Consider the following 26,881-nt stretch of genomic DNA (forward strand, 5'->3'; position numbering starts at 1 on the left):
AGATCACTGCCATCACTTCAGTTGTCACACCACCAGACACCAGCCAGATGCATCAGCCATCATGGCGCCAAACACAAACACAAATGCATGAGTTGATGCATGAGTTGTCACAGTGTCAAACGCAAACACAAAGGCATCAACGTCAACAACAACAGCACATTGAGCAGCCCTGGCTGGGTTGATGGTTCTTTGGTGATTTGTGATTTCTCCTGAACAGCCAAACAGCTGATGCGCAACATGTCGGAGTCATTGTTAGGAAAAGACGTGTGGCATTTCAGAGAGTGTGAAGCGGCAAACCAAGACTGACTGCGGCTCTCTTGGTGTTGCAGGTTGCCCGCAGCAAACGGACAGATGGAGACAGATCACACCTTTCCCCGCCGCATTTTGCCTGTTTCTGTTTGTTGAACTGCTTTTTTCCTTTTTCCTTTTTCTTTCCCCCAAGACTGGTATGATTGTTCAATTTATTAGGTTTGGTGGATTAATCATCGGTTTGTTGTCCATGGCTTTGAAACCGGGAATGCAACAACGGTCGATAATACTCAGATGTTTACAAAATATCTCGCAAGAGGAGTCATATTATTTTACGCTTGGATGAAAAACTTTTTCAAATAAATCAAGATCGACTTCAAATTCTCTCTGCTGCTTCACTTTCCTAGATACATCCCAACGAGATTGCGTCCCCTTTTCCAATCCACTCCATTCTTCGGAACCAACTCCATGACTGAATAACTGAATAACCGAAATAAGAAACGAAAGCATTTGCGACTTCAAAATAAAACTTGCGATGCTAGCCAATGATCATCACGTAGAGAAACACGGCATGCTGGCTGCGGTTGCGATTGCACTTGATGGCTACCGACTTGGCCTGAACAAAAGAGTCAGCTCTGCAGTACATTGAAAAAAAAAAAAAAGGAGACGCTGAATGTGGTCTCTACTAACCGTGTTGAAACATCAAGCCTCGTCAGAGTCTAGAGCTTCGCTCTCTTCGTCTTTGATTTCCTTCTTCACAAAGGGGCTGTCCTCATCATCCTCATCCTCGTCCTTGGACTTGCCCTTGTCCTTGGCGGCAGTCTTTCGCTGGCGTTTCTGAGGCTGTTTGCTAGGGGATTTACCGCCGTCGGTGGTAGCAGTAGCAGCCTTGCGCTTTTTTCCAGCTGTGGTAGAAGGAGTGGCGCCAGAGCCATCCGGAGTAGCAGCACCGGCATCGGATTCTCCGTCTTTTAGGATTTTGGCGAAATGGAGTCTAGACGAAGACGAGTTAGCTGCTCAGTACAAACACTAAAATAAAATTAAAATTAAAACTGAGAAGGTAGTGCTTTGGTGAAGCCAGTGGTCTTACCGACACGCAGTTGCGGAATAGTCACCCTCCACCAGGGAGGAGATGGCTTCCCATTCTGCGCCGGAAACTTTGAGGCCTTTAACCTGGACGATGGTCCGGAGAAAGCTCGACTCTTCTTTTTCAGACCAGGCAGGCATGATGATGATGGTGTTTTTGATGAGATGGAGGTGATGGGTTGATTGGAGTGTGGACAGTCAAGGCTAGTGGCAGTGGTGACCAGGTATAATTGAAATGAAGAGGGATGAAGAGGAAGAAGAAAAAGGAAATGAAAATAGAAGAGGAGAGAATTTAAAGAAAAGGAGACGGAGAACACAGACACCCGGCCCTCATCCCAACAGTCGATCAGATAGCAAGAAGAGAATGTCCAGATAGAAAAAACAGTGAGCATACTTGCAAGCCGCAGTGGTGAAGCCAGGCCCATTGCTGCAGCGACCTTGTCCCAGTTGCGCGGTCCAGTGGCATTGATAGAAATGTACTTGAGCAGAAGCTTCTTGTCCAAGGCATCGGTCCAGCGACCACCAGACATGATGGCGAAATGAGATTGGGAGAGTAGAGGCAAAAGCGATAAATAAATAGAGAGCAGGATTAGATAGATATTGGTCTGATAGACAGGTGAACAATCAAACTGAGAAAGATGGTTGAGAGACAGAGTAGAAGGGGGTGAGTATAGGAAGAAGAAGAAGTTGGGAGTAAAGGGGAGCCAAGAAATGAGAAGAACATGACAGGAACTCACGTGCAGGCCTTGGGAGTAAACTCATCGCCCAATTTTGCTGCGATCTGAACCCAGTCTTCGCCAGAGACACGCGCGTTGATCTGCTTGAGAACAACGCTGAGATAGCGGCTCTCGACCGCTTTGGTCCACTTGACAGGCATGGTTGCTTTGATTGTGTGTTTGCAAGATATAGTAGAAGAGATTGCAGTGTAAATGAAAATTGAAGGGTAGCAAGAATGTGCAGTAGATGGACGGCTGGTCAATGAGAGGTGATGTTATCAAGGAGATAGCCGGGTGGAGAGGGTAAAGGATAAATAACAGCAACAACAAAGGAAGAACTGCTATTTATGCTTACCGGCAGGCTTTGGCTGTAAAGCCGTCGCCCAGATCAGAGGCGATTTGAGCCCAGTTTTCGCCAGAAACGTGTATATCAAGCTTCCTCAGAACCACACTGAGGAACTTGCCCTCCAATTCGGGGGTCCATTTGACCATGTTGTGATAGTTTTTCGTGGATTTGAATATTTGCTGAGGCTCAAATATCAAGTAGTAGAGGATAATAAAAGTTCGAAGCTGGAAAGTGGAAGAGGTAAGAGGGAAGAGGGAAGAGGTGGAGAGGGATGAGATGAGATGAAGGAAAGAAGTTGTCGTTCTGGGCGAAGTCGGTGGGATTTCTCAGTTCAACCACGGGGTTTGGGAAGAGTAGAATACTGTATTGTACCTTTAGAGATATCTCCCTACCTAGAAGGGTTGTCTGATGACGTAGTAGCACTATACTCTCCTACTACGTGGCTGGGGTACCCTCATAGAAAATTTCTCCCTCGTTCAGTCCACTATCAAACCCTTTCCTTCTGCCAAATCCTCCATCTATCTCTACCACAACCTCTACTGAAAAAAAAGATCAACATGGCGACAAAAGCGCGCAAAACATGGTCAGCCGCCAACGACCAACAAGTAAGTATCGATTCCGTTGGCCTCGCTGTGATATCTCAGAATGCCGCTGACACCCACACAGCTGCTCGTGGCTATCGTCAACACTCTCCCGCCTGGAGTTCTCGATTATGAAAAAATAGCCCAGTATCTCGGCGATGGTAAGCCTCATCTTTCTATATAACAGTTATCAGGCTGGAAGCTGACCGTTGTTTCTTGCAGATTTGACCGGCAACGCCATACACCATCGCATCAGAAGGCTGAAGGGGATGGTTTCTCAGTCTGAAAACTCTCCAGGAGCCAGCAGCCCGTCTCCTAAAAAGCAAGCTGCGTCCCAAGCTCAAACCGACTCGCCCAAGAAACGCAAGCTCGGCTAGTACGTCCAGAACTATGCCTGTCAACTATGAGAGGGGTGTCCGATCTTAAGTCTGGAGGAATAGTATGATGCTCTGGGGGTTTCGTGTTTGTGTGGTGGGCGTGTTATTTACATGACTGTATTGGTGTTTTTATCAAAACAGCTTTATGTGTACATCAAGATGTACTATCGAAGACAGCAAATATGCATTGAATTTTATTCCGAGACTAGCTACTATAACAACCTAACAAATTACGGTTTTATTTCTTCCAGGACACAACCAAGCCATATCTGAACATGATAGTTCCCTTGTAAACACTAAGCATCATTACCGTCGGTCATCTCAGTGATAATGGCGTGATGATATTCCTCATCAGCGCAGTATGTCGGAACCTCATCCGGATTGAAATCAGCATCCAAGGAATCACAGCTGTCATTTGCGTCGTTTTCGCTGTCCGCATACGCTGCCATGTTCAAATACTGAACGGGCTTGCGAGAACGCTTGGACGGTGTTGACACTTGAAGCGCTTTCAAATCCGACACTGTCACTTCCTGCACCTCTTTCTTGACGCGTTTGGGAGTTGATACTTCGGACTCGCTGTCTTCGTCTGGTGTGAGCTGCTTTTTACGTTTTGCAGCGGCACTACCACCACCACCACTGCGGCCACCACGAGCGCTGCCACGGGCACGAGGGGTAGCAAGTCCGCTTGCCGGGGTGCTGGGAGCGCTGACGGAGACTCCTTTCTGTTTTGCTTTTTGCTTCAGCCTGAAGATGCGTTCCGAGATGGCGCGCGGAGTCGGTTTGTCCTTTCCATTCTCGACGGCTTTGAGGGATAGGTCAGCTTGGATGGATGTTTTTTTTTGTAGTAGAGGTAAAAAAAAATAGTATTGTGCTTACGCCAGGCTTCTGCAATTGCGTTGTAATTGACAGAGATATTGTTCGTCTCGAGGACTTTCAGGAACAACTAATATGGGTTAGCAATGGCAAAGATGAAGGGAAGAGATGGAGGCCTACAATGTTGTCATTTTCTGCAGTCCACTGCATAGGCATTTTGACGAGCTGTAGTGACCGTGTAGTGATGATGAGTAGACAAGAGCAGATGAGCAGCTAAGGTAGAGTTGAGAGGAGAGTTGGAGAGATGACAAGACTTGTCAGAGAGATGGCCATCAATATCAGAGGAACGGAGAGAAGACAAAAACTAGGGGCGATGAAAACAAAGATGAAAAGCTGGGGCACAGTGGAGCTAGCTAAGTATCAAATTTCCATGTTTGGTGGCTGGTATCAGGGCATTTCCTTTGTTTTGCGTGCTCCACTGCTGGCCGGGCGTTGCTATCTAGTGTCGCCTGGATGGGATGTTGACGCCCCAGAATTTCCTAATTGGGAAAGCGGAGTGTCATGGCAACGTTGCAGCCTGCTGCTCTCCAGCTAGTATCAGGTTTGGTTCGCATGTATATATCTTGTAATTCTGTTGAAATACGATACAAATACGTTCTTTTCCTACTGCTATACCCATATAATCGAGCGTAATACGTGCGCAACACACTTAAAACCAGCCTCTAGCGTGGTGGAGGCGCAAGTAAGAGAAACAAAGAGATCATTTAAAGCTCTTGTGGGTCTGGATACACACCTTTGTATTTATCAACTCAATATCTCTGACTACACCTTTCCTTTCCCCAGCCACCCTCAAGTCATACTACAACATCCCTGCCTACGCTCTCCGTCTCAAACTCCTCTTCACTCCAGACTTTGACTGCTTCTCTCTTCAACCTTCAGCATCTCACTTTCCACCTTCTCTCTCCCAATCTCTCTACTTGTGCTAAAGCGGCCTCATCTGAACTGCGCTCCATTCCCTCAGTCACCTCCTCACTCAATTTCTTCTGTCGCTTCACCGATCCTCTCATCTGTAAGCTACCCACACATCTCCTCACCGGACTACAAAGCTAACCGAACAAGCCCCAACGTTTGCAATCAGCTAAAATTTAAAATGGTCGTCAACTGGAAAGCCCCAGATGCGAACGACCGCCTGATGGGCGCTCTTCTCGCTGCCCACACAGAATTCAAGGTTCGTTTTCGACGTGTCCCCTTTCTGTAGTTCCGCTACGATGAAATGCTCATGCTATAATTTTACAGCCCGACTACAACAAGATCGCCAAAGTCTTCGGTCGCGGTGCAACCTACAACTCGGTCGAGGGCCAGTTTCGCAAATACCGAGAAATGGCCAAAAAGCTGGCCAGCGGCGCTCCCGACGGCGAAAGTACTCAGTCCAAGAGCAGCACTCCTCGCGTACCACGTACCCCACGCAGCAGCCAGACAAACGGCATCACCAAATCGACCGGCAGCGGAAAGCGCGGCGGATCAGTTGTCAAGAAGGACAAGGTTTTGAAATCGCCTACCAAGGCTGGCAAGTCCGGAAAGTCGGAAGCCCTGATCAACGCGATTCGTTTGAGCGACACCGAGTCCGACGGTGATGCGAGATCGATCAAGAGCGAGACTGTCGTATGCGAGGACAAGATGGCGGGAGTCAAAGTAGAGCACGAAAAGATGGGTGTGCCTGTGGACTTTGGCCCTGCTCTGACCTCGGGCAATAGCCAGACCAACGGCTATGTGCAGGCACAGGAGGAGGACGATGATGATGATGATGATGATGTCTTTGGCCCGGATGCCTGAGTTTTGGGGATCATCAAAGAATTTTTCATACTGGTCGAAGGAGAATGGGGTGTTATTTTGAAATGAGACTGGACGCGGGTTGGTGAGCATCGGTATTTCACACATCTTCGAAAGTAGCATGGGGGTAGCTTAGCTTTTTTCTATAAACGAATATCGAATATATGGTAATTTTACGCTCTGATGCTCAATCATTAATCTCGATTTCTACCGGTTGGCCGACGGTTAGGGTTAGCAGCCACCCGCGACTTTCCGAATTAGGCAAGACTTGTCGGGAACGTAGACTGCCCTACCTCGGTTGCTTGGAATTCGATTGTTTAGATGCATCATGCGATAAAGAACCCACAAAAAGAATTATTGACCAGTCCCTCTGGTATCGAAGTATTCTATCACTACTTAGAATATTTCAAGAATACTGTGAAAGGAGTGAAATCATTGGAATTTATAAATTCTATATGTTCTAATCAGGGACTCTAGGTTTTTATACTGGTGAAAAGTTTTTGAGAGGTTTATAAGAAGGGCATTACATGTCTGTAGGACTTTTTTTCTGCTTTTTATGGAATGTCTTACATGAAATCTAGCTTTTCAGAAATTGGTTTTTAAGAACCTGCTCTTACACAAGAATATAATGATAACAGTATTGAAGGAGATTACGTCGGGATATTTCTTGAGAAGGCAAGATTATAATATTTATTACTTATGAAGCAGTTTCTCACTAATTTTATAACAAAATAGAATCTGTACAGCGTTGAAGAAATTTCTTTGAAAAGACAGATGCTGTGTTCTCTTATATGTCCAATTTCTTCCCAAACCTGCTCTAGCATTGTGATTTTAGTTATTTGTAAAAGCTGAAATAGTATTTATTCGGGGACTTAGCTATTTATAGGAAGTTAAATGTTGCAGGTAAAGCAGACTAAATTGTAGGATCACTACTCAATTCATAAACCACTTGATCCTGTGTACCCTTAGGTGATGATTGTAATGGTAATATAGATTTGCTGTCCAATTCACTGACAGGGTTTCCGTCTGCTTCAGCGAGATTGGGATTCGGAGGACAATTGTGCGGCGAAAATTGTGCATTGGATTCTTTACCAACTTCTGGAGATACCTCTTTCTTGTTTTTACCACGCTTGCGAAGATACCAGAGGATGCCCAGAACAAGTATGATGACGAAAACTGGAATAGCCACTCCAATTCCCGCTTTTGTTCCCGTTGAAAGAGCACCTGACGGTTGGGAAGGCGACGTATCACTTGATAAATTGGTAGGCGTAGCCGTGTTTGGTGCTGGTGTGGTTGTTGTAGTCGTGATGAACGTGCTCGTCGTCGAAGTTGGCTGCTCTATGTCGCTTCCGGAGGTAATAGAAGTGCTAAGAGAAGAGCTGAACGTTGTAGAAGTACTGGTGAGAGATGAAGTAGAATGTACGGGCAAAGTCGTGGTAGTGCTGCTACTACTACTATCGGCAATGGTGAACTCATCGGACTCCGGAGAATCGCCAGCTTTGTTTCGCGCGTCGAGTAGAATATAGTAGTTATCGCCAGCATCAATGGTCTGTGGTTCGACGTGGTATGTGTACTGCGCCGTTTGGCCGGACGCAACGCTGGTGGGCTTTACATTGACTGCTAGTAGTTGGATTGGAATAGGATTGCCCAACTCGATCTCCCAATCCAGTGGGTCAGACGAGTCGTATTCCCAGACGATGTCAAAGCCTTGGGAGGTATCGACAGAGTCGCCAGCGGCGGGTTTAGTGATTATAACCCCTGCGAGATATCAGTGATGCTCTGGATATATTATCCATTAGAAGAGAAATTCACCATGCACAGTAGAGCACAGAGTAGCCGCAGCCACGAGTGAGGCGGAGATAAATGAGCGCATTCGAATAAGGCGAGGTATATTGATGTTTAGGTAGTTGACCAGGATGTTGTTGTGGTTATGGAAAATTCGGAGCCCATGTTCTAGATAACAGCTAGTCGATCAAGCCCAATTACTTCCGAACCCATCGTATTAAACAAATAATTAAAATTATGTTGCATTTGATAGGGGTTGAAAGCCCACTAAATCATTAGAAAACACACTACTGCATTTGGCGATTTAGTTGAGTAGTAGTGATTTGTGATACAAAATTCAACGTGCATGAAACTAATCCAAGAAGAGGATAACACACTATTAAAGCGGCCCTTGTTACTCCTTATACTTTAAAACCAGTCTAGAAGCAACCAATTCAGACAGGCACTTTGGTTGCTTATAAGAAGGAGTTGCTTTTGAAAGGGATGTCAACTTTTTTCTAAGCAACTTTATATGGGAGCAGAAATATTGAAAACTACTTATAGAGCTTTACCAACAAAGACAACAATACTATTGGCTACATCGACCCACTTAGCGGGTTGCCTACAGGTTGCTTGCAGGCAGGTTTCGCAGTAGATGGATCTGTGCTACTGTAGCTCCTAGTTATTAATTTAAATATTGTCAGATTTGTGGGGTTAATGGCGGAATCCCTGGATAATAAACTAATAATTGGCCAAAATCCTCGCTCCGGCGCTGGCCAATCGGATAACCATAATATCAAGACCCATCGTTGGCGAATATACGGCACTGTATTTGGCTGTAAGGAATAGATATAAGGAGGCGGTGCACCTTCTACTAGATGACGATATGGCCGATGTAGACGCGAAGGCTGCGAAAATTGAAGAAAACATGGGGGAACATACTGCACTTCACCTGCTGGCTGTTGATGAGTATACTGTACATGGAACTGGTGAGCTTGCTGCTGGACAACGAAGCGGATGTCGCTGCAGGGGACAAAAGCGGAGAAACGTCGCTCCATAAGGCAGATGAGAAGTTTCATGCAGGAGCAGCAAGCAAAGACGCTGATATGGCTAGAAAAAAGTAACAATGGGGCAATAGCGCTGCACAACGTAGTGGTGCAGCTGGTGGTAGAGAACAGGCTCGGTTATGTGACTGCTGATGTTGCCTCGGCGGCCTTATCAAGCTACTTGGAGACCTCGGAGATCTTAGAGATCCAGCTGCCTGGACAATTAGGCCTCTATCATCAGCATAGAATAGAGCCTGTATTCCCGGAACTTGGTGCTCAATAACTTGGAAGACTCACGTAATATATACGAAGAAAAGGATTGGGGAGACTGGTGAGCCCTGGGGCAGCCCAGAATCAATGAGTTGTTCTGGGGCCTTATAATCGGCAACCCTTCTATTAATTAAGAAAGATATGGTCCATCTTATAAGGTGATTATCTAGACCTGCAGTCTTCATGGCCTCCCCTAGCCTATAAGGAGGTTGGCTTCGAACCGGGTAATTTGCAGCTCTTTCTAATGTTCCCAGTAATAAGTTGTAGCTTTTATGAAGCTCTAGTTAATTTATATAGATGTAAATGTGGTTCAGGTATCTAAGTGGCGTTGACAGGTACAACTATAACATTTCCGTCCTGAGTCACCGCCCCAACAGCAACGCTCTTAATCACCTCATGCACGTTGTCCGGATTCACGATTTCAATTCTGTAGTCCTGTGCAACTTTTCCATTAACAATAAACTCCAAGCCACCAAACGGATCATCCTGCGGAGTCTTGAGCGAACGGTTCACCGGCGTCGCCGTCCCGGGTCGGATGAGGACGGGCAGAGACGAGAAATCGTGGGTTTCGTGATACCACCGGCCTGGCTCGTATGTCTTTTCGTGGTCAAACCAGGAGATCCATTTCCCGTGACCGTCTTCGTCTAGACTACTGCTGTTGGTGGTGTACGGCACGTAAAACGATACTGACCCGTCCTCAGTAAACACAGGGGCGACAAGCAGATTGCTGCCAAACATGTATTGCGTGTCGATAGCGTACGCGTTGAGATCGTCCGGGAACTCGAGAAACATTGGCCTCATCAGCGGCACGCCCTCTCGATGACCATTCAGTGCTTCCTGCAGGATATACGGCGTTAGAGAAATCTTGCGTTTGACACAATCCCGTAACACGTCGCTGCAGTCCTCTCCATAGATCCAGGGCACGCGAAACGAACTTGATCCATGCAAGCGAGAATGTGACGACAACAAGCCAAACTGTACCCAGCGTTTGTACAGAGCCGGCGGTGGCGTGCCCTCGAATCCGCCAATGTCGGACGCCCAGAAGATGTATCCGGACAGCATCAGACTGAGGCCGCCACGCAGCGACTCGGCCATGGCTTCAAACGTGCTTTCGCAGTCACCACCCCAGTGTACAGGGTATGCTTGGCCGCCGGGAGCAGTGCTGCGCGCGAAGAGCAAGCTGTTGGCGCGCCCGACTCGGCGTGTCATGGCCTCGTAGACGGCTTTATTGTATAGCAGCGAGTAGTAGTTGTGCATGCGTTCTGGGTCGGAGCCATCGTAGAATTGCACGTTTTTGAAGGGGATGCGCTCGGCAAAGTCGGTTTTGAATGAGTCCACGCCCATGTCCATCAGGCGCATCAGGTGGCTGATGTACCATTCCGAGGCTGCTGGATTCGTAAAGTCGACAATGGCCATGCCAGCCTGCCACAGGTCCCATTGCCAGACCGAACCGTCGAGACGCTGCCACGCTATTAAAAAAAGGCAAAAGGAAAATTGGGGACAATTGCTTATTACCTTGATAAAATACCCCTTCTCCTTGCCCTCCTTGAATAGTCGAGACGCCTGTCCGACATACGAATTGAGCCATACGCTGATACGCAGGCCACGGTCTTTGAGTCTTTTAAGATACTCCGTTGCGTTTGGGAAATAATCCTCGTCAAACTCCAAGTCACACCACTGGTAAGACTTCATCCAGAAGGCGTCAAAATGGAACACGCCTAAGGGAATGTCGCGGTCTCGGAATCCGTCTAGAAAGCCAGTGACTGTTTTTTCATCGTAGTTTGTCGTGAAACCTGGGACCGTCAGCTATTGCCTTTCCAAAAAAAAGTTTCTATAAAAATATACTCGTCGTAAGCCACAGATTATAACTCCACGAAGGTACCAAGCTCGGCTGTCCCGTCAACGCCGTGTACCGTCTCAACACTTCCTTGGGCGTGCTCCCATACACAACAAAATACTCCAACTCTTGCCCTGGAACCGAAATATTGACTCTGGTCGTGCGCTCCGACTGCAGCTCAAAGCTGACTTTACCCGCATGACGAACAAACACTCCGTATCGCTTCGAACTGAGGTAAAAAGGAATATTCTTATACGCCAGTTCCGAGGACGTCCCGCCATCTTCGTTCCAGATATCGACCGTTTGACCGTTTTTGACAAAGGGACCGAAGCGCTCGCCCAAGCCGTACAGTTTTTCGTTCACGCCGAGATCAAGTTCGGCGAGCATGTATCCTTGGTGTTCGATGTACATGCCATCCTGCCAGCGCGTCTTGTCTGTAGTGCCATCTCGCACGTACCCAATTGAGCGGAATGAGTGGCCGGTTAGCTTTTTTTGGTCATGAGAAGAAGACCAGACGAACTCGAGGTCGTTGGGGGACGTTTTGATGTTCAGATTCAGTGGGCCGCTTTGGTAGCTGACAGCGGCACTGTTAGGCGTAGTAACTTTTTCGATCTTTGCATGTCCCTTGGCAGAATTGAGATGATAGTGCGGTCCATTGTCAACCTGGCCAGCCCTAATCCTGAATCAGCATTTGACCTAACTTCTTCTTCTAAGACTTGCCCTACCAGTGAACCAGCTTCACTCCAATAATCCCCTCAAGCGGCGAGGTCACCTCTGCTGAAATGGCCGCTGCTCGAGCATCAGCATCACTCACTGTAAATATAAATCAAACATACGCGAGTTTAGTGTATCCCCCCGATGCCGCTGATATTTGTTCAGCAGCAGATTGACGGTCTCATCCTCAACGGTGAAGCGCTCCACATTGCTCATCCAGTCGATGGATATGCCCTCCTGAAGTGTTACAGTGATTGGTGAGCTGTCAAACATTAGAAAGAAGAAAGCAAGCTCACCCGCATACACCACATGCCATCTGTAAACTTCATTGTAGCTTTAATAATAATAATACTAATGATAGAACTCGAAACTGTAGATTCCGACAACGAAAACTTTTTAAAAGAGCAAAATAAAACAAATAAACAGATAAATAGCCTAAATAACAAGTAAAACAATGGAAAATGGGGTTGTTTGCGGGGTACTTCCAATCCACCCCCTGTCTGTACTTCTTCCGAAGCTCTATTTTTCCGGCCAGCGCATCCAATACTTATGTGGATCACCTAGAGGTGCATTGTTAGTGTGTCTGTCTGCTATCTATTAGAAAGGACGAAGCTTTCTAGATGAAGCTTCTACACCACCGTTTTATGGTTTCCAGATGACGCAACCTAGAGTGCAATGCCGTATAGTCTATGTTGGGCGCTAGAGCCCTTCTTGAGTAGCAGTTTGACGATAGCGTTGTGCCCGTTCCTTGTAGCCCATAACAATGGAGTCTAGCTATAATTATCTTTTGACTTAGAGTCAGCGCCCTTTTCAAGTAATAACTTAACAACAGCTTTATGCCCATTCTGTCCAGCCCATAACAATGCAGTCTGGCTATAATTGTTCTTTGACTCGACATCATTATTCTTTTTAAGTAATAGATCAACAGTAGTATCATGCCCATTCCCAACTGCCCATGACAGCAAGAGTCCGGCCATGATTATCTTTTGATTCAGAGGCAGCACCCTTCTTGAGTAATAGATTGACAGTGGTGTCGTGCCCATTCCCTGCTGCCATGGGCAGCAGAGTCCGGCCATGATTATCTTTTGACCTGGAGTCAGCCCCCTTCTCAGCCTCAATGTGCATGCTCGGGGAGATCCTGTGTAATATGTCTTTGGCGTATGCAGCCGCCACCATCGATGCATATCCTTGCCACTCCTTGTTCCCATGCGAGTCTGAGTAGTTACAGATGCCCCGGATGACCAGACAGGGAAAATGATTCATCAGCCCCGCGGCTCCCGTTTCAAAACAAAGAACGTCCTTTTCCGCTGCAAGTCGATCTCGGGTCGAGGCATCTTTCATCAACTGGCTGGCAGAGGCAACCAGGCCGTAGTGGATAGTAGGATTATCCTCGTGTTCAGTCCGCTCGCGCCGCGATATCAAATTGAAGGGATCGGCCATACAAAATTTAGTGCAGTCTGTTGTTGGGTTATGAATAACTTCAGCTTTGAATAGCCTGTCAGTGCTTGGGTGCGGTCGTTCGTACTCCTGGCGTAGCCTCGCGTTCCTGTCAATAATTCCGTTGACAGCTTCTTGGATTCGGTGTCCCTTTCTCTTATACTGTGCCTGAATCCCCGCTATTGCGGTGCGCAGTGTAGTTGGGGACTGGTTCAAGAACTGCGTGTGCTGAAAGCCCTGACCTTCTATAGACTTGCCAAAGTCATATTGGAACACACCACCCTCACCATGGCGAGACGCACTGACCACAATATCGCCTAGACGGATGTCATGCTTCTCACTTGGTACGCCACCACCGATACCGACCATGAGGCCGATTCTGACATTAGGGAAGCTGTTCATCATGCTTGTTGCCACGTTGGCTGCAGAAGCTGTACTATGTTCACCATCCGGTAAGACAGCGATGACAACGTTGTGTTGCCATATTTTGCCCAATGTATAATCATTGGTATCGTTTGGTGCCACAAATTTCGGTCCTTCGTGCTGTTCATCGAGAAATTCCTGCGCAGCAACATATTCCACGCCAAAGGCGCAGATCCAGCCTACAGTGTAGTTTGCCGGGTCTGACATTCTGGGGGCCCACCAATTACTACTGGAAAGAAATCGTACCAGGAGAAGTGTTGTTTTGCTTGGTTTCGAGCTCTCTTTCACGCTATCGACTGCCGCCCCACTGGATTATGTTCGAGATTTTTGTCGTCTGCTCTGCAGTGATGAGGCCCGAAGCAAAGAGATAATTGCCAGATCAGGTATGGTTCATTACACAGGGTGAAAGGGGGAAAGCCACAGGTTGAAAATGTACAGAGGGGTTCTACGACACTATAATTGACTGTGGCCTCTTGCCAGTTGGCTCGTTCAAACAATCCTGTCCGTGCGCCTTGGTAGCGTAGACTATATGTCAGACTTCTATTACCACTACACCAAAAATGGACCCTTATTGGAGATCCTATAGGTGGTATGCAGTCAGTCATATCCGGTTGACACACTACAGGTACATTAAGGACATAATGCGTAACGTATTTTATACATGTAGGCCTCCTGGGTCATCGAAGCCCGCTGGGCCACCTGTAATCCTATATTAAATAGCTGTATTAATACGGGAAAGCCTGCAGATTCCCCGCGGGCTGAGTTGATAGATTATAAACAAGGCAATTACCCCTTATACTTACAAGATACAGTCTAATTAAGATATAAAAAGGTTTTTGTTTATTAGATAATACTTATAAAGCCTGAGGTTCTATCTTAGAAAGAAAAAAAAGGGCCTATCCTCTCCAAGCAGGCGCTTATAGCGACTACTGGGTGAGAAAGGGAAAAATAAAGCAAAAAACAGCATATGAGCCGACGCCCATTAATTGCTGTCACCTCTTTTTTGCTTGTTGTCGCTGGGTTTTCGCACAAGTTCTCTGCAGCTTTAAGAAGTTTTCAGACAGACACAGATAGGGGATTTGTGTAGTTTGTCAACTCTATAAGCGCTCGAATCTTGTGGGTCATCCATATCGGCCCTAGACGTCAGTAAAGGCGGAAAAAAAAAAAAAAAAAAACATCGGAGGAAAGAAAACAAGGGAGTGGAGTTGTTGAGAATGAGCTGTAGAATGAGCTGTATCGATTTTCTTGATGACGGGGGATTCTGTAAGAAATGTCACCAGATATGTGAGTAATAACATCCATAGACACGTAACAGAAGGTAAAGCCATGCTCTGGGATATGTCATCCTGCAGGAAAATAAATAAAGTGAAAGTAAAAATAAAGATGAAAAACCATGGTATCTCATAGCATAAAGGAACAAGAGCCACCCCAAACTGAATGGCCAAAAATAATCGACGCCCAACTCCATCGCTATAATTTGGAGAAGAAAGAAAGGAAAAAGAGTAGCGTTCACACGCCCAAAGGCTTTTTCGTCACCTGAGCCATGTCACTCCAAAATTTACTTCTTTTTTCATACCCACTAAAAAGAAAGGCTTCTTCATGGCCAATCTCATCTTTGATCTCAGATGCTCGATGTGGGAGTAGCAGCTTGAGGCGTTTTGTCCGATCCTGTGCAGCTACCTTTTTTCGCTCCTTTTGCTCTTGCTTTTTGCCGTCTTTTTTTTGTCGCTTAGATGAAGATTTGCTGTCCTTTGCCTCTTTGCTAGACTTGCTAGACTTGCTAACTGTGCTCGCCTCGGACTTCAATTCAGGAGGAGGTGGAGGAGGGGCAGGCGCGTCCTCTGGATCATACTCAGACTCGGATGGGCTTTCTTCTGGCGGTGGAGGCGGTGTGAGGAGCCGCAAGTATGGTTCAAAACGAGTTTCTTTTTCAAAAATGATCCGTAGTTGTGCCCGCTGTTCAGCATATTCATCATAGCACGCCGAGATGATTGTGTCTAGGAAGCAGACTTCTGGTTGGTGCGAAGTCGCCAACGACTTCATCCGGGATTTCAACGCACTATGTGCCTTGGAGAAAGACCGCAAAATCAAATCAATCTCCTTGGTGCCAACAGAAATGTCGTTATCAGGCTTGTTAGGATCCTCAATGGACAGTCGTGGTTTTCTGTCATGGCTGTAGACGACCTATCTCTTTGTTAGTCACGCGTATTAGAACTAAAGCATTTCTGCAACCCACCTTGTTATAATATCCCGGGGGATTCAGTCTAATTCCAACTGACGAGAAATCAAATTTGTTTCCGTAGAAATCAAAAAAGTCCATCAAAACGCTACCCAGAGTTGGGCCGTGGCCATCCATTGTGTGCGGCATGTGCTGGAAAAGACTGACAACCAAACAGATGATAGAGAAACCTCCCAGGCCACCCGTGGGCACTTCATTCAAGCCCCGCAATAGCAAGAATTGCTTGATGATAGCAACAATAGCAGGCATGGCTGGATATGCTTCCTTCCACTTGTTGAAAAAATAGATGGCACGGATGCCACTGTCGTTATCAAACGACATGTCCACTTTCAACCCAGTCAAACGATCAACCCACTTAAGAATGGGGACCCTGGCACCCGCAATGATCTCCATAGAGCCCGAAGCGACAACGCTAGCCCTTTCCAAAAGCCTTGCAACTTCATAAATGGACACTTGGCCTCCAAACCCTCGCCTGCGCGGGATAAATGTTTCTCGTCCATTGCGGATGAAACTAGGAGAAAGCAAAACCAGATCCATATCAGCAACAGGGAGATACAGGCCCGACGCAAAGGACCCGAATGGTTTGACTTCCATGCCTCTAAACTTCGGCTGCACATCGAATACCCTTTGTATTCTTTCTACCAGGTCTCGCCGAATCATATCCTCGTACGGGCGGGGCTTCACCCAGTCGTAGAACGCCAAAATCTCGTTGTGAAGTCTGTTTCATGCATTAGATTTCCCCTCCTATTGTATAGAGAAGAAGGCGGGTTCATACCTAGTACCAAGATGCAGCGTTGGTTCCATCAACTCAAGCCAAGGGGTTCCGTTATCCGACGGTCCGGCCTTCCACACGCTAACAATATCTCCATACGGACTATAGCCAACTTTTCCAAACTTCCCAGTAAACGGTTTTATCTCATCGTCTCGTGTGCGTTTCTTCCCCGCAATAGAATCATCAGGCCGATCCCGTAGTGCCCTTGGGCCAGTCGGGGCGTTTTCTGGAGGCACATTCTCGTCGACGACATCTGCATCATCGCCCATATCGAAGGAAATATAGTCCTCATTCGTAGCAACCGCATCAGCATTCGCCGGCGCATTAGCAGCAAGACGGGCCTTGCGGATAAGCTTGACAACATCGACGTGCTTACCCTGCGTCTCGTCCGACGGAGGCAGCACAGTGTACGGATCGGGGTTCGACCACTTGGGCCGTTCAACAGTGTTACTATTGACAGTGCTTTCCAAGGCACGTTTTTTGCGCGGGGGGGTTGCAGCAGTACCGCTATCTTCATCGTCGTCGCCATTGTCATTGTCATTGTCATTGTCACCACCAGAAGACGCGGATTCCTCCATCTCAGCCTCGTCGCTATCGGTCAGCTCGTCCGGGTTCGCAAACTTCAACTGCGGTGTGTCTTGCCCGTCGACGGTGTTTGCCAGAAAATCCGGTGTGCGATCGCGTTGTCTCGACAGCAGCGGACGCTCAGCGGTTGGCGGACGAAATCGAAATGTAAAGTCATGGCGTGGTCGTCGTCTCCTGTCGTCGTCGAAATTTCTTGGTCGACCACCTGCGCCCCGATTGTAGTCACCACGATCACGGTCGCGGTCACGGTCGCGACCCTGGTCTCCTTGGAACTCGTATGCGAAATTCGGCATTGTGACGCCCATCGACAAAAAGAACTCCGGGATTGACGTGGTTTCTCTCTAGTGACACACAAAAAGAAAGCACGGTCGAGTCGAAAAAATCTCAACGTTGTCGCGGCAAAAACCCTGCTTGAGGAAGGCGGTGCCGCTGTGCTTACATAATCTCTCTGTCTTTCCTAATTAGGCAACTACAAGCAACACTACGGTTTTATACAGCTGGAAATGAGAAAAAATCTTAGTGAGATACAAGTCGTCGTTCAGATAATAATACTTTATATAAAAAGAAGCTTCCGATGTTTTGCTAACTGACAAAAAGGAGGCTCTGCCACCAGTCAATCCATCGTCAACTCCAAAGAGAATTGAAAAAAGTGCAACAGTCAGAAACGACAGTTAAGACTCTTCTCTCCCAGGTATCTATGTATCCATTCCTTCTATTGATCTCTCAATATCGTTATCGTCAAGTCGTTCCATGGGGCGTATTCATAAATAGCGGGAGGGATTTGTCTCGGAAGTCATTGCATTTAGTGCTAGCACGTAACAAGTCAGTCTCGTCAAGGGTATGTATTGCTGATAGTATAAAAAGAGGCCAACTTACGGAGCAGGTGCTGCAAGAGCAAGAGTTGCAGTTGCCGGAGCAGCAGTTGCAGGAGCAGGGAGACATGTTGGCTGGTTGTTGTTGGGAGATGAAAATATCTCGAATAATATGAATGTAGTGATTGAGTTGATTGGATGCTTTGATATTGCTTGGAGGAAGAAGAAAGACTGAAGTACAGGGCCGGGAAACGGCTGCTTTTATGCCCAACTTTCCATACACACACGGCTATCTCTCCGTCAACCGGAGCACACGTTGTCAAAGCTATAAGCCTGCCCAGTATGCCAACCTCTGACTAGGATCCATCAGGCTGTTCGAGGGGGGTTTGCACAGATAGCAAGATACAAGATGGTGTGTTGAAACAGTCCAGTCAGCGACATCCGCGTCTCAGAATCCCTGAATCGGACCAATTACGAGCATCACGACCCCCTCATTTTCTCTCGCAGCAGCGCCCCTCGTATGGGCCCTGTAACAATGGCAACCCCTCTCGTATGCGTTCGTGTATGCACCGTATTGGCGTGAGAAGCATTTGCTAATCCTGAATGGAGCTGTTCTCAACTGCAATCCGGATTGGTCGAGGAAAAGAAAGCCAACTGGTCCACAGTGCAAATTCCCGCCTGATCTAATTGCTACCACCCCTGACCACGATCATGACGTTGCAACCGCTACACGCGCCAAATTAAGATCTGGTGGATGGGCCGGTGGATATTGTGATAGATCCAACAAACTTCTTGGAAAAAAGCCAATAGCGTGAGGACTAGCATGCATGAAAACTCTCCCATTGGACTCTTCTCGAAAAAAAAAAAAAAGTTTCATAACGGCAATGCCCGCCCCTCCATCATGGAAATGGTATATCCAGTCCAGAACGATTCTAGCAAGCTTCTCAGGTGCCTAGCAGCTGAACGATCATCGGCCTCCCGCGGGGGGGGGGGGGGGGGGGGGAGAGAGGGCTGGCCAGCTGACTGTAGTTATGGCGAACGTGACAGCCTGGTTTGCCTCTGGGCGCCTCACTGTTTTGAGTTAACCCCGATTCCATCCGATCAATGAAATGTGCATTTAGACCGATACGGAGAGAGCGCAAGGCAGAATAGAAAGACGGTGGATACTTCATGCAAGTCCAAAAAAAAAAAACACCAACAAGGCTCTCCTCGCACGGGCCCTTGTGTATATTGGGTTTAGTCACCGAGGATGGATTCTGTTAGATAAAATATTATGCTCATTATTACTTAATAGTAGACCGGTATTATTACAAAGAATACGCCGCGAGACCAGCGGGAAATGGTTCCGATTCTTGTCCTAGATTTGGATCGTAGATTGTATCGGGATCGAGTCATTTGGAGAGATAATATGGTAAACATTCTTCAGCGTACTATGGCTGATGATAGAGTACACAAATTCTATAGGTTATAGTTTATAGTTTGAAAAGCAAACCAAGGCAATCCGAGATGTTATTGTCTAACCGAGGTAGCTAGGTCTAACACAGTATTTCCCAGTCAGGGACATCCTTTGCAGGATATCCTTGACACGAAGAATTCGAAAGCAACCTTGTTCCTCCTGATCATTTATTCATTTCTCTCTCTTGTACAAATTGCCGTAGCGTATAGCCGGATAGAGCTTGACAGGGGACGGCGAGAATCCGAGGCCGGCTGCTATGTATTTGGGCGTTTATTTCTAAAAGAGCAAAGCATTAGACATTCATCCGAATAGTATTTATCCAACTGGACTTACGCATTCGCACTTGCCGGCAGGGCATGCGCAAGAATCGCCACAGCTGCAGTTGCAAGGACCTAAAAGGTAGCGAGTCAGTGAATACATTTCTTGAAACATATTTCTCTAGACCAAAAGGGTAAAGTAAACATACCCATTGTGATTGTTTTGAGAAAGTACTTGTAGAAAGTAAAGTGATTTGTAGGTGATGAATGTTCAGAGAGATTCAGACGTAGTTGTTGTTGACGGAGAGAGAGAAAGAGTAAAGCGGAGACGGTTGGAGGGGCAAAACCCGCTTTATATGCGCAATAATCAGTCTGGTTTCCTCTTTTGCTTTTCGCCCCTCTCTCTTGGCTCTCCGAGTATTTTGTTTTGGCAGTGTTTTTTTTGAAATTTTGAGTTTTTTTAATCCCGATCTATCTAGCCGGACCCTTATTATCCACAACTTTGCCATGTATTGACTACTTGACTATGAGATGATAACCAGGGACAGACAATAAGATATCCCTGCTGTAGCTAATCTAATATAGCGCCCGGCTATCGGTAGTTCTACGAGAAACAGAGACAGGCACCAGTGGTCTATAACACAAGTGTGCAGAGTGCGGGGTCGATCAGCCTATCTAATCAATCTATATAAACCCGGCGCGATGATGCCATCCATGTATTAATTACAGCGCAAATCCTGTAAAACGAGTGCAAAAAACATTGCAAAAAACAAGGAAAAAGAAGCATGTCGGAGACCTCATGCATCACTTGCCTATGCGGGCAAGTCTCTCAGCGAGTATCGCCGACACTGGCAGAGTCATTCTCGGTCTGCCACTGCTCCTCGTGTCGCTCAACAAGCGGAGTCCTCTGCACATCCTACCTCGTTCTGAACTCTCCTCCCGATATTAACAAATGCTGTCTGACCGAATACGCTCAGTCCGCTAATGTCAGTCGCTGGTTCTGCGCCGTCTGTGGCGCGCATGTCTTTGCGTATGCCAAACACGCAGACAGATACTATGTCGCGACGGGGCTGCTGGAGACGACGATTCCTTCTGAACAAAGACGTGTCACCCACTGGGGCACCCGACACACTCGAGACGGCGGCCTGAGTCGTTTCTTGCAGCTGGGCAATGATGCATCCGCGAATGGAGATGTAACAGCATGTCTGCTGGGACCCACTGTCGCCAACGACAAGGAAAACGACAAGAACGAAAACAACGGCGATATCCACAGTAGTAGGCTGCAGGCGCGCTGTCACTGTGGAGGCGTAGACTTTTCCATCACGCGTCCCGACGATATCCGGTCTCGCAGCGTGTGGTCGCCATGGCCAGACCTGCTCGTGCCGTATCATTCAGCGTCACTGCGAGAGAAAAGTAACCCGGACGATGTGAAATGGTGGGTTTGCGCTGATAATACCAAATACCTCGCCGGAACATGCGCTTGTACGTCTTGTCGGCTGGCCAGTGGGTTCCCTATCCAGACATGGGCATTCGTACCCAAGACAAATATTGTCTCTGCCGCCGAATCCGGGACCGAGTTTGAGTATCGCTCGACGAGTGCTACGTTGCAGTGCTTTGAGAGTAGTCCCGGAGTGTTTAGGGAATTTTGTAATTTGTGCGGTGCTACGGTGTTTTGGCATTGTAGTGAGCGTCCCGGCGTTGTCGATGTAAGTGTTGGCGTGTTGCGAGCACAAACTGGTGCGAGGGCTGAAGACTGGCTTGACTGGGTGACTGCGAGGGTTAGCTTTGCAGAGGATGCTCTTGGGGACCCTTTGATTGCTCTGTTGGAAGAGGGTTTGCGGGCAAGTTAAAAGAGGGCTCTAGATGTGCTCATCTGTAACATTAATGTAGGTAACAAAACAGGAAATCTTTATCATATCAACTGTATACTATCCTCTAGTCTAAATTACAGCTCATCTTTACGCGACGACTCCTTCTCTTTGGCGTCGCCACAGACCGCAGGCGTCGTAACCAGCATCGAATAAACACACTTTTCGTCTTCCATCACCTTGAGAATCTCATTTTCCTCCGCGCATTCAAGGATGACGGTCGTCGACCGCGCGGGTCCATTCCAGCATTGCTGGCCGGACGTGTACTCGAGAGCCACCTTGTCTACTTGCTGGATCTCGCCGGCCGGGTTGACTTCGTCGACGGCGACTGTGATGATTTCCTTGTAATTGCCCATGGTCACTGTGCCACCGCCTTTCTTGGGGATTTGCCTGGTCTTGTCGAGGAAGCAGTGTTCGTATGTGTACTCTCCAGAGTCCTTCTGGACGCACACTCCCTTGAAAGTACGGAAGATGTCTTGTGCGCCATAGTCCCTTTCGAGATCGGCCCGGTGGTCTCTGATCGAGTTGGTGTGTCGGTCCAACAGTGACTTTTCGGCCTTGAGCGCATCTCGCGCCTCCGTCACGGCCTTGGACTCGGACCCAGACTCGCTGTTAGATCCGGGGATGATGTTGTTGTCGACAAGGAACTTTTTGGCACTGTGAAACTTGTCCTCGAGGAACTCGACAACAGGAGGCGGGAGATAGGCCAATAATTTGTAGACTTACTTCATTAGACATTGGTTTTTAAGGAAAAAGAAAAGGGAGAAAACTCACCAATATCAACATCGTTACTATCGTCTTGATTCTCCCAGTGTTCCCAATTGACGCCAGACGTCTCGCTATCTTCCTTTGCAATCGCATCGAAATCGCGGTCCTTGGCAGCCTCCTCTGAGTAATCCCCAGCAGCCCCCTTGGCCGCGTAATCTTGCCAGCTGCGTACAGCGCGTTTGACACCCTCGTCGTTGAAGTTGGGGTTGTATTCAACCTGAAATTTGGACAGGATCTCTTCGAGCTCCTTGACTCGTGACCGGCTGTCATCTCTCTGGCCGCGCACTTCATCCAGAGCTCCGCGGAGCTCGTTCACGCGGGCCTTGGCGAGACCGGCCAGCAGAGAAACCTTGCCTTTCTTGGTTCCCTTGACCACTTTTCCGCGCTCCTCTTTTTCGATTCTCTCGAGATCGACCTCCATAGCCTGGATTTTGGTCTCTTGGGCCTTGACCTCGACTTCAAGGTCGGCAATGCGGTCTTCGATTTCTTTAGTCAGACGGCCGGCTTCGGCCACAAGCTCTTTCTTTTTCTTCAATGCTGCGTTCAGCGATTTTTGTTTCGCCTCCTCGGATTTCCGCCATGCTTTGCCAATCTCCTTGCATCGGTCCTCGCACTTGGTGCCGCGGACACGCGCCCACTCGTCGCTGCCATCGCAGCAGATATCGTAGTCGCAGACACCGTCATTCACTCGCTGGAATGGAATGTATGCGGCTTGGTGGCCCTTGTTCTTGCAGTGGAAACCGGGAAGGGCGGGCGTCAGGTTGATACCTTCGTTTGCAGGATGGTCACCAGATGTCGAGGGCGACAGGCGGGAGAGATGAGAGCAGGCCGACGTGCCTGGCTCGTCGCTGCCATCCGGACAGTCGCAGTAGTCGTCATTGACGGCGGCAAAGGGGATCTTGATTGCTGGATGGGAAATGCAGCTGAATGAGGTGGTATCCTTGTAGAATTTTGCAACTGGGTGGTCGTTAGCACTCTTCTTTCTCTCTAGGTAAGTAAACATACATTCAGGTCCTACTCCTCGCGGACGGGACGAAGCCTCACTCGAGGCAGCCAAAACAGTGGAGGAGCATGTCGATATGCCCAAGAGGACGAGCAGATTCCCCGGGCCCTTCATATTCACGGCATTGAGCTTTGCTAGTATTACCCAAGAACTTTAGGAAGTATTATAGACCCCGGAGTTCTGGCCAGGTTGCTTGTCGTGTCCGGGGTCCAGCGAGCTCGAGAGTGGCCCGGCTAGTTATCGGGTGGGGCCCTGCTTAGTCACGTATCTAGAGCCGCTTTCTCTTCTTTCCTTTTTCGCCATCGTTACTTCTTGGTTGATCTGACTTGCAGTATTCAACTTTATAAAAAGAAAAAGGACCATGGGTAACGACGGTGGCAGGTAAGTTCTAAATGTCTTTTATATGCTCTATTCCAAAACTAACTGGCTAAACAGCATCCCCACCCGGCGCGAACTCGTCCGCGAAGCCGCCAAAGCCCCCTCAGCAACTCAAGTCAAAGAAGCGCAGCGCGAGCAACAAGAACACTACTGGACCACCTGTCCACTCTCACACAAACCCCTACAGCGCCCTATTGTGTCCGACTCCGTGGGTAATCTGTACAACAAAGATGCGATCCTGAAATACCTGATCGGCGCCGAGGACGAGGAAGGTATTAGCTCCAAGGCCGATTGCGACGAGATCTTGCAGCGGCGAGTCAAGAGTTTGAAGGATGTGGTTGAGCTCAAGTTTGAGATTGAAGAGGAGGACAAAGACGAAACTGCTGCAACCGTGCAAGATAATAGTGCTCGCAAGGGAGAGAAATGGGTGTGTCCGGTGACGAGGAAACAGCTGGGACCTGGTGTCAAGGCAGTTTATATTGTTCCCTGTGGACATGTCTTTGCCGAGGAGGCTGTCCGGGAGATGAAGAGCGATAAATGCTTGCAGGTGAGTAACAGGTTCTTCTGGTAGTGTAACTACTGGCTTTACTAACTTTCAACCAAGTGCGCCGAGCCGTACACGCAAGACAACGTCGTCGTCATCCTCCCCACCAAAGACGCCGACAAACAGCGACAAATGGCTCGCGGCGTGAAACTCGGTGAACAGGGCCTCACGCACTCGTTGAAAAAAGCATCCGGGTCGAAGAAACGCAAGAAGCATGCTGCTGCCGAATCTTCTACCACCACAGAACAATCGTCAAAGTCTGCGTCGAGCACAGCCTCATCTGGGGCTATCAAGAACGCCGCAACGGCCATGTTGACAGCCAAGGTCTTGGAAGAAGAGAACAAGAAAAAGAAGCAAAAAGTCGTTGGTCGTAATGAGACCTTGAAGAGTTTGTTTCACAGCGACAAGGACAAGCACAAACACAAAGACGGAGACTTTATGACCAGAGGATTCACGATACCTGCAGATGCTCGGCGTTGATTCTGGTTTAAATTAATTCATGTATATATTACGGGTCTTGGTGTTAGTGTGGAGTATAACGATCTATATATTTAGGATTAGATATGAAATGACTTGCTATTGTACACTATCAAACACAAACCTCAACCTTCCAACCTCGGGCAATACACACAAAAAAGGTAACAGACAAGAAAGTTATGGCTCCTATAGAACCGCACTAAATACGAAACTTGGACGAAGTGTCTTGTTCGTTGAGCAATCCTCGTTCCCGGAGAGCTTCTTCAATGATCTTTCTTCTGCCAATGTCACGGTCATGGTCGGCCTTGGTGTATCGCGAGAACTTGACGGTAAGATTCGGGATGCCTTGTCGAGATGGCAGGGCTGAAAGTTCTTCGGCCAGTTTCTTGCGAGGCGCAATTACCTGTTCGAGATAGTCAACCACTTGTTGGACGGTTGTTATGTTGGCCATCTCCGAGTCGGGAACGTGGTGACCAGTGATTTGGGCCAAACGGGCCAGATACTGTGCACAATAATAGTTAGCTTTTTTTTTTCGTTTCAAGTTGGAAAGCAAATGGCTACTCACGGTAAATCGGACCGCAGGGTCAGTAAGAGGGAAAGATAGATAGCCCTTGTCCTTTGGCTCGACAGATATTTTCACTGCATGCGATTTCGAAGCCGGTTGGTTAAATTTGGCTTCCGCACCGCTTGGCGGCTCCTGTGTTTGTTCTCCCAGCTGATTGAAGACAAAGTGAAGGATTTTCTTGGGTTGGGAGTCTTTTGGATAAATGAGTGCATCATCCAATGATTTGGCGTCTGGGTTGATTCGGCATTTCCTGATCATAGTCCAAACCATTTTGGCGTGCTCGGTGGCTTCGAGGGCGGCCTCCAGGGGCTTGTCGAGATCGTGCAGGATAGACAGCTCGACAGCAACCGAGTGAGCAGCGGTACGCACATGCTGCTTGGTCCGGGCTTTGCTGCGGGTGAGGAAACTGGAGCATTGTTAGAAATGTCACCAAAAGAAGGAGAAAGAAAAAAAAAAAAAGGAAAGAAAAACACTCACGGGCTGTATTGATCACCTTCCTTACGACCAAGGTCCGTCCATTTCCTACGATGACCAATTACCTGCAATCCTTCTGCAGTCTTTGCAGGAGTAAACTCGATGGTAGGTTTACGCTGTGTTTTGGCTCCGACTCTTGCTGCTTCTGCGGCGGCGGCGACGGCGGCGGCTGCTTCTTCCTCCTCCTCTTCTACTTCCTGCACCCGTTCTTGTTCCCCCGTGTGTTCACCTTTGCGCTTCTTCCAGGCCTTTGAGATGATACCTTCGCCGCCATAAGGGTCTTCCAGGCCTGGTGGTTGATTGGTGCCCCAGATGCGCTGGCGAAGTCGTTCGGTCAGCGGCGTTTGGCCGGAGGCATGGCGTCGTGCGTGAGCGTATTTCAGCGAGCATGCGGGGAGCACATTGTGTCGACAACTGGAGCAGACATAAAGGCTCTTTGATAATTGAAGGCTAGGCGCCTCCAATGGCTGCAGTAACCGCACCGGTGGGCGCATCTTTGCGGTTTGTTTGGTGAAGTTTGTCCGGGCAAAAGATCTCTCTCTGTATGTCCGCGAATCTCTCCCGGTTCTAGCCCAAAGTGGCCTAGCCGCGAGTCACGTGCATATATACGCAAATAAATGATTCAACACATAATATTTTAAGAAAAGTTTTATAAATATAGTTTAATTTACAAGTCTAATAGATAGACTGATTTTTTTATAATAATGAACGTTGCCTAGCTTGGTTGAAGCCGGTGTGTTATGAAAGACAAAAGGCCCTTCAAGCAGGTATTGTCATTTGCTAAATGAATGCCCTACATCTGCCTTACCCCTCCTAGCCAAGTTCGACTGCACAGCCTCTGGATATACATGCCTTCCTCCTAGTCTTGAATGTTTGATATATCTTGTTTAGAAAAAGGAAAGACAGAAGAAGATGTCTGTGGAAAGCCAAGTGAAATCGGTTAACTGGCTATGTCCGAACGACGAAGAATTAGAGCGGGCAGCCCATGAATTAGTTCGGTTCATTTGGATGCAGTCTAGCGAAATCACGCTAATATCCTCCTTAGGTTTCCAAGAATGTAGTGATTGATAAACTCGCCACTCATCCTAAATCTTTCACGACGGCTGACACATCGGTATGTGCTGTACTAGTGCATAGGAGGGGAGAACCGGGTGCTGTGAGAGTTACAGGACCTGGGACACCAAACCAGGTGCT

The 26,881-nt window shown here is 47.9% G+C and overlaps 10 protein-coding genes across 10 annotated transcripts; 4 read left to right on the plus strand and 6 right to left on the minus strand.

Moving 5' to 3' along the window:
• Positions 1-951: 951 nt before the first annotated feature.
• On the minus strand, positions 952-2,543 carry TRUGW13939_09581 (uncharacterized protein; the record flags this gene model as incomplete). Its single annotated transcript, XM_035492701.1, has 4 exons — positions 952-1,262; positions 1,730-1,940; positions 2,123-2,306; positions 2,407-2,543. 4 exons carry the CDS (start codon positions 2,541-2,543, stop codon positions 952-954), a joined length of 843 nt encoding a protein of 280 aa, XP_035348594.1.
• Positions 2,544-2,954: 411 nt separating this feature from the next.
• TRUGW13939_09582 (uncharacterized protein) lies at positions 2,955-3,355 on the plus strand (the record flags this gene model as incomplete). The annotated part of the gene is made up of 3 exons (XM_035492702.1): positions 2,955-3,002; positions 3,064-3,139; positions 3,201-3,355. 3 exons carry the CDS (start codon positions 2,955-2,957, stop codon positions 3,353-3,355), a joined length of 279 nt encoding a protein of 92 aa, XP_035348595.1.
• Positions 3,356-3,651: 296 nt separating this feature from the next.
• TRUGW13939_09583 (uncharacterized protein) lies at positions 3,652-4,384 on the minus strand (the record flags this gene model as incomplete). The annotated part of the gene is made up of 3 exons (XM_035492703.1): positions 3,652-4,157; positions 4,232-4,298; positions 4,349-4,384. The coding sequence occupies 3 exons, from the start codon at positions 4,382-4,384 to the stop codon at positions 3,652-3,654; spliced, it is 609 nt and encodes a 202-aa protein (XP_035348596.1).
• Positions 4,385-5,318: 934 nt separating this feature from the next.
• TRUGW13939_09584 (uncharacterized protein) lies at positions 5,319-6,001 on the plus strand (the record flags this gene model as incomplete). Its single annotated transcript, XM_035492704.1, has 2 exons — positions 5,319-5,396; positions 5,465-6,001. The coding sequence occupies 2 exons, from the start codon at positions 5,319-5,321 to the stop codon at positions 5,999-6,001; spliced, it is 615 nt and encodes a 204-aa protein (XP_035348597.1).
• A 910-nt stretch (positions 6,002-6,911) lies between these two features.
• Positions 6,912-7,871, minus strand: TRUGW13939_09585 (uncharacterized protein; the record flags this gene model as incomplete). The annotated part of the gene is made up of 2 exons (XM_035492705.1): positions 6,912-7,756; positions 7,811-7,871. The coding sequence occupies 2 exons, from the start codon at positions 7,869-7,871 to the stop codon at positions 6,912-6,914; spliced, it is 906 nt and encodes a 301-aa protein (XP_035348598.1).
• Positions 7,872-9,396: 1,525 nt separating this feature from the next.
• On the minus strand, positions 9,397-17,378 carry TRUGW13939_09586 (uncharacterized protein; the record flags this gene model as incomplete). The annotated part of the gene is made up of 9 exons (XM_035492706.1): positions 9,397-10,539; positions 10,594-10,884; positions 10,961-11,588; positions 11,641-11,704; positions 11,752-11,891; positions 12,720-13,796; positions 15,066-15,673; positions 15,726-16,446; positions 16,504-17,378. The coding sequence occupies 9 exons, from the start codon at positions 17,376-17,378 to the stop codon at positions 9,397-9,399; spliced, it is 5,547 nt and encodes a 1,848-aa protein (XP_035348599.1).
• Positions 17,379-20,395: 3,017 nt separating this feature from the next.
• TRUGW13939_09587 (uncharacterized protein) lies at positions 20,396-21,460 on the plus strand (the record flags this gene model as incomplete). The annotated part of the gene is made up of 1 exon (XM_035492707.1): positions 20,396-21,460. One exon carries the CDS (start codon positions 20,396-20,398, stop codon positions 21,458-21,460), a length of 1,065 nt encoding a protein of 354 aa, XP_035348600.1.
• A 95-nt stretch (positions 21,461-21,555) lies between these two features.
• TRUGW13939_09588 (uncharacterized protein) lies at positions 21,556-23,363 on the minus strand (the record flags this gene model as incomplete). The annotated part of the gene is made up of 3 exons (XM_035492708.1): positions 21,556-22,199; positions 22,253-23,203; positions 23,252-23,363. The coding sequence occupies 3 exons, from the start codon at positions 23,361-23,363 to the stop codon at positions 21,556-21,558; spliced, it is 1,707 nt and encodes a 568-aa protein (XP_035348601.1).
• Positions 23,364-23,610: 247 nt separating this feature from the next.
• TRUGW13939_09589 (uncharacterized protein) lies at positions 23,611-24,651 on the plus strand (the record flags this gene model as incomplete). Its single annotated transcript, XM_035492709.1, has 3 exons — positions 23,611-23,630; positions 23,685-24,174; positions 24,232-24,651. The coding sequence occupies 3 exons, from the start codon at positions 23,611-23,613 to the stop codon at positions 24,649-24,651; spliced, it is 930 nt and encodes a 309-aa protein (XP_035348602.1).
• A 196-nt stretch (positions 24,652-24,847) lies between these two features.
• On the minus strand, positions 24,848-26,181 carry TRUGW13939_09590 (uncharacterized protein; the record flags this gene model as incomplete). Its single annotated transcript, XM_035492710.1, has 3 exons — positions 24,848-25,150; positions 25,214-25,619; positions 25,691-26,181. The coding sequence occupies 3 exons, from the start codon at positions 26,179-26,181 to the stop codon at positions 24,848-24,850; spliced, it is 1,200 nt and encodes a 399-aa protein (XP_035348603.1).
• Between the last annotated feature and the right edge of the window lie 700 nt (positions 26,182-26,881).

This window comes from Talaromyces rugulosus, chromosome V (assembly GCF_013368755.1).
Source record: "Talaromyces rugulosus chromosome V, complete sequence".
Classification (NCBI taxonomy): domain Eukaryota; kingdom Fungi; phylum Ascomycota; class Eurotiomycetes; order Eurotiales; family Trichocomaceae; genus Talaromyces; species Talaromyces rugulosus.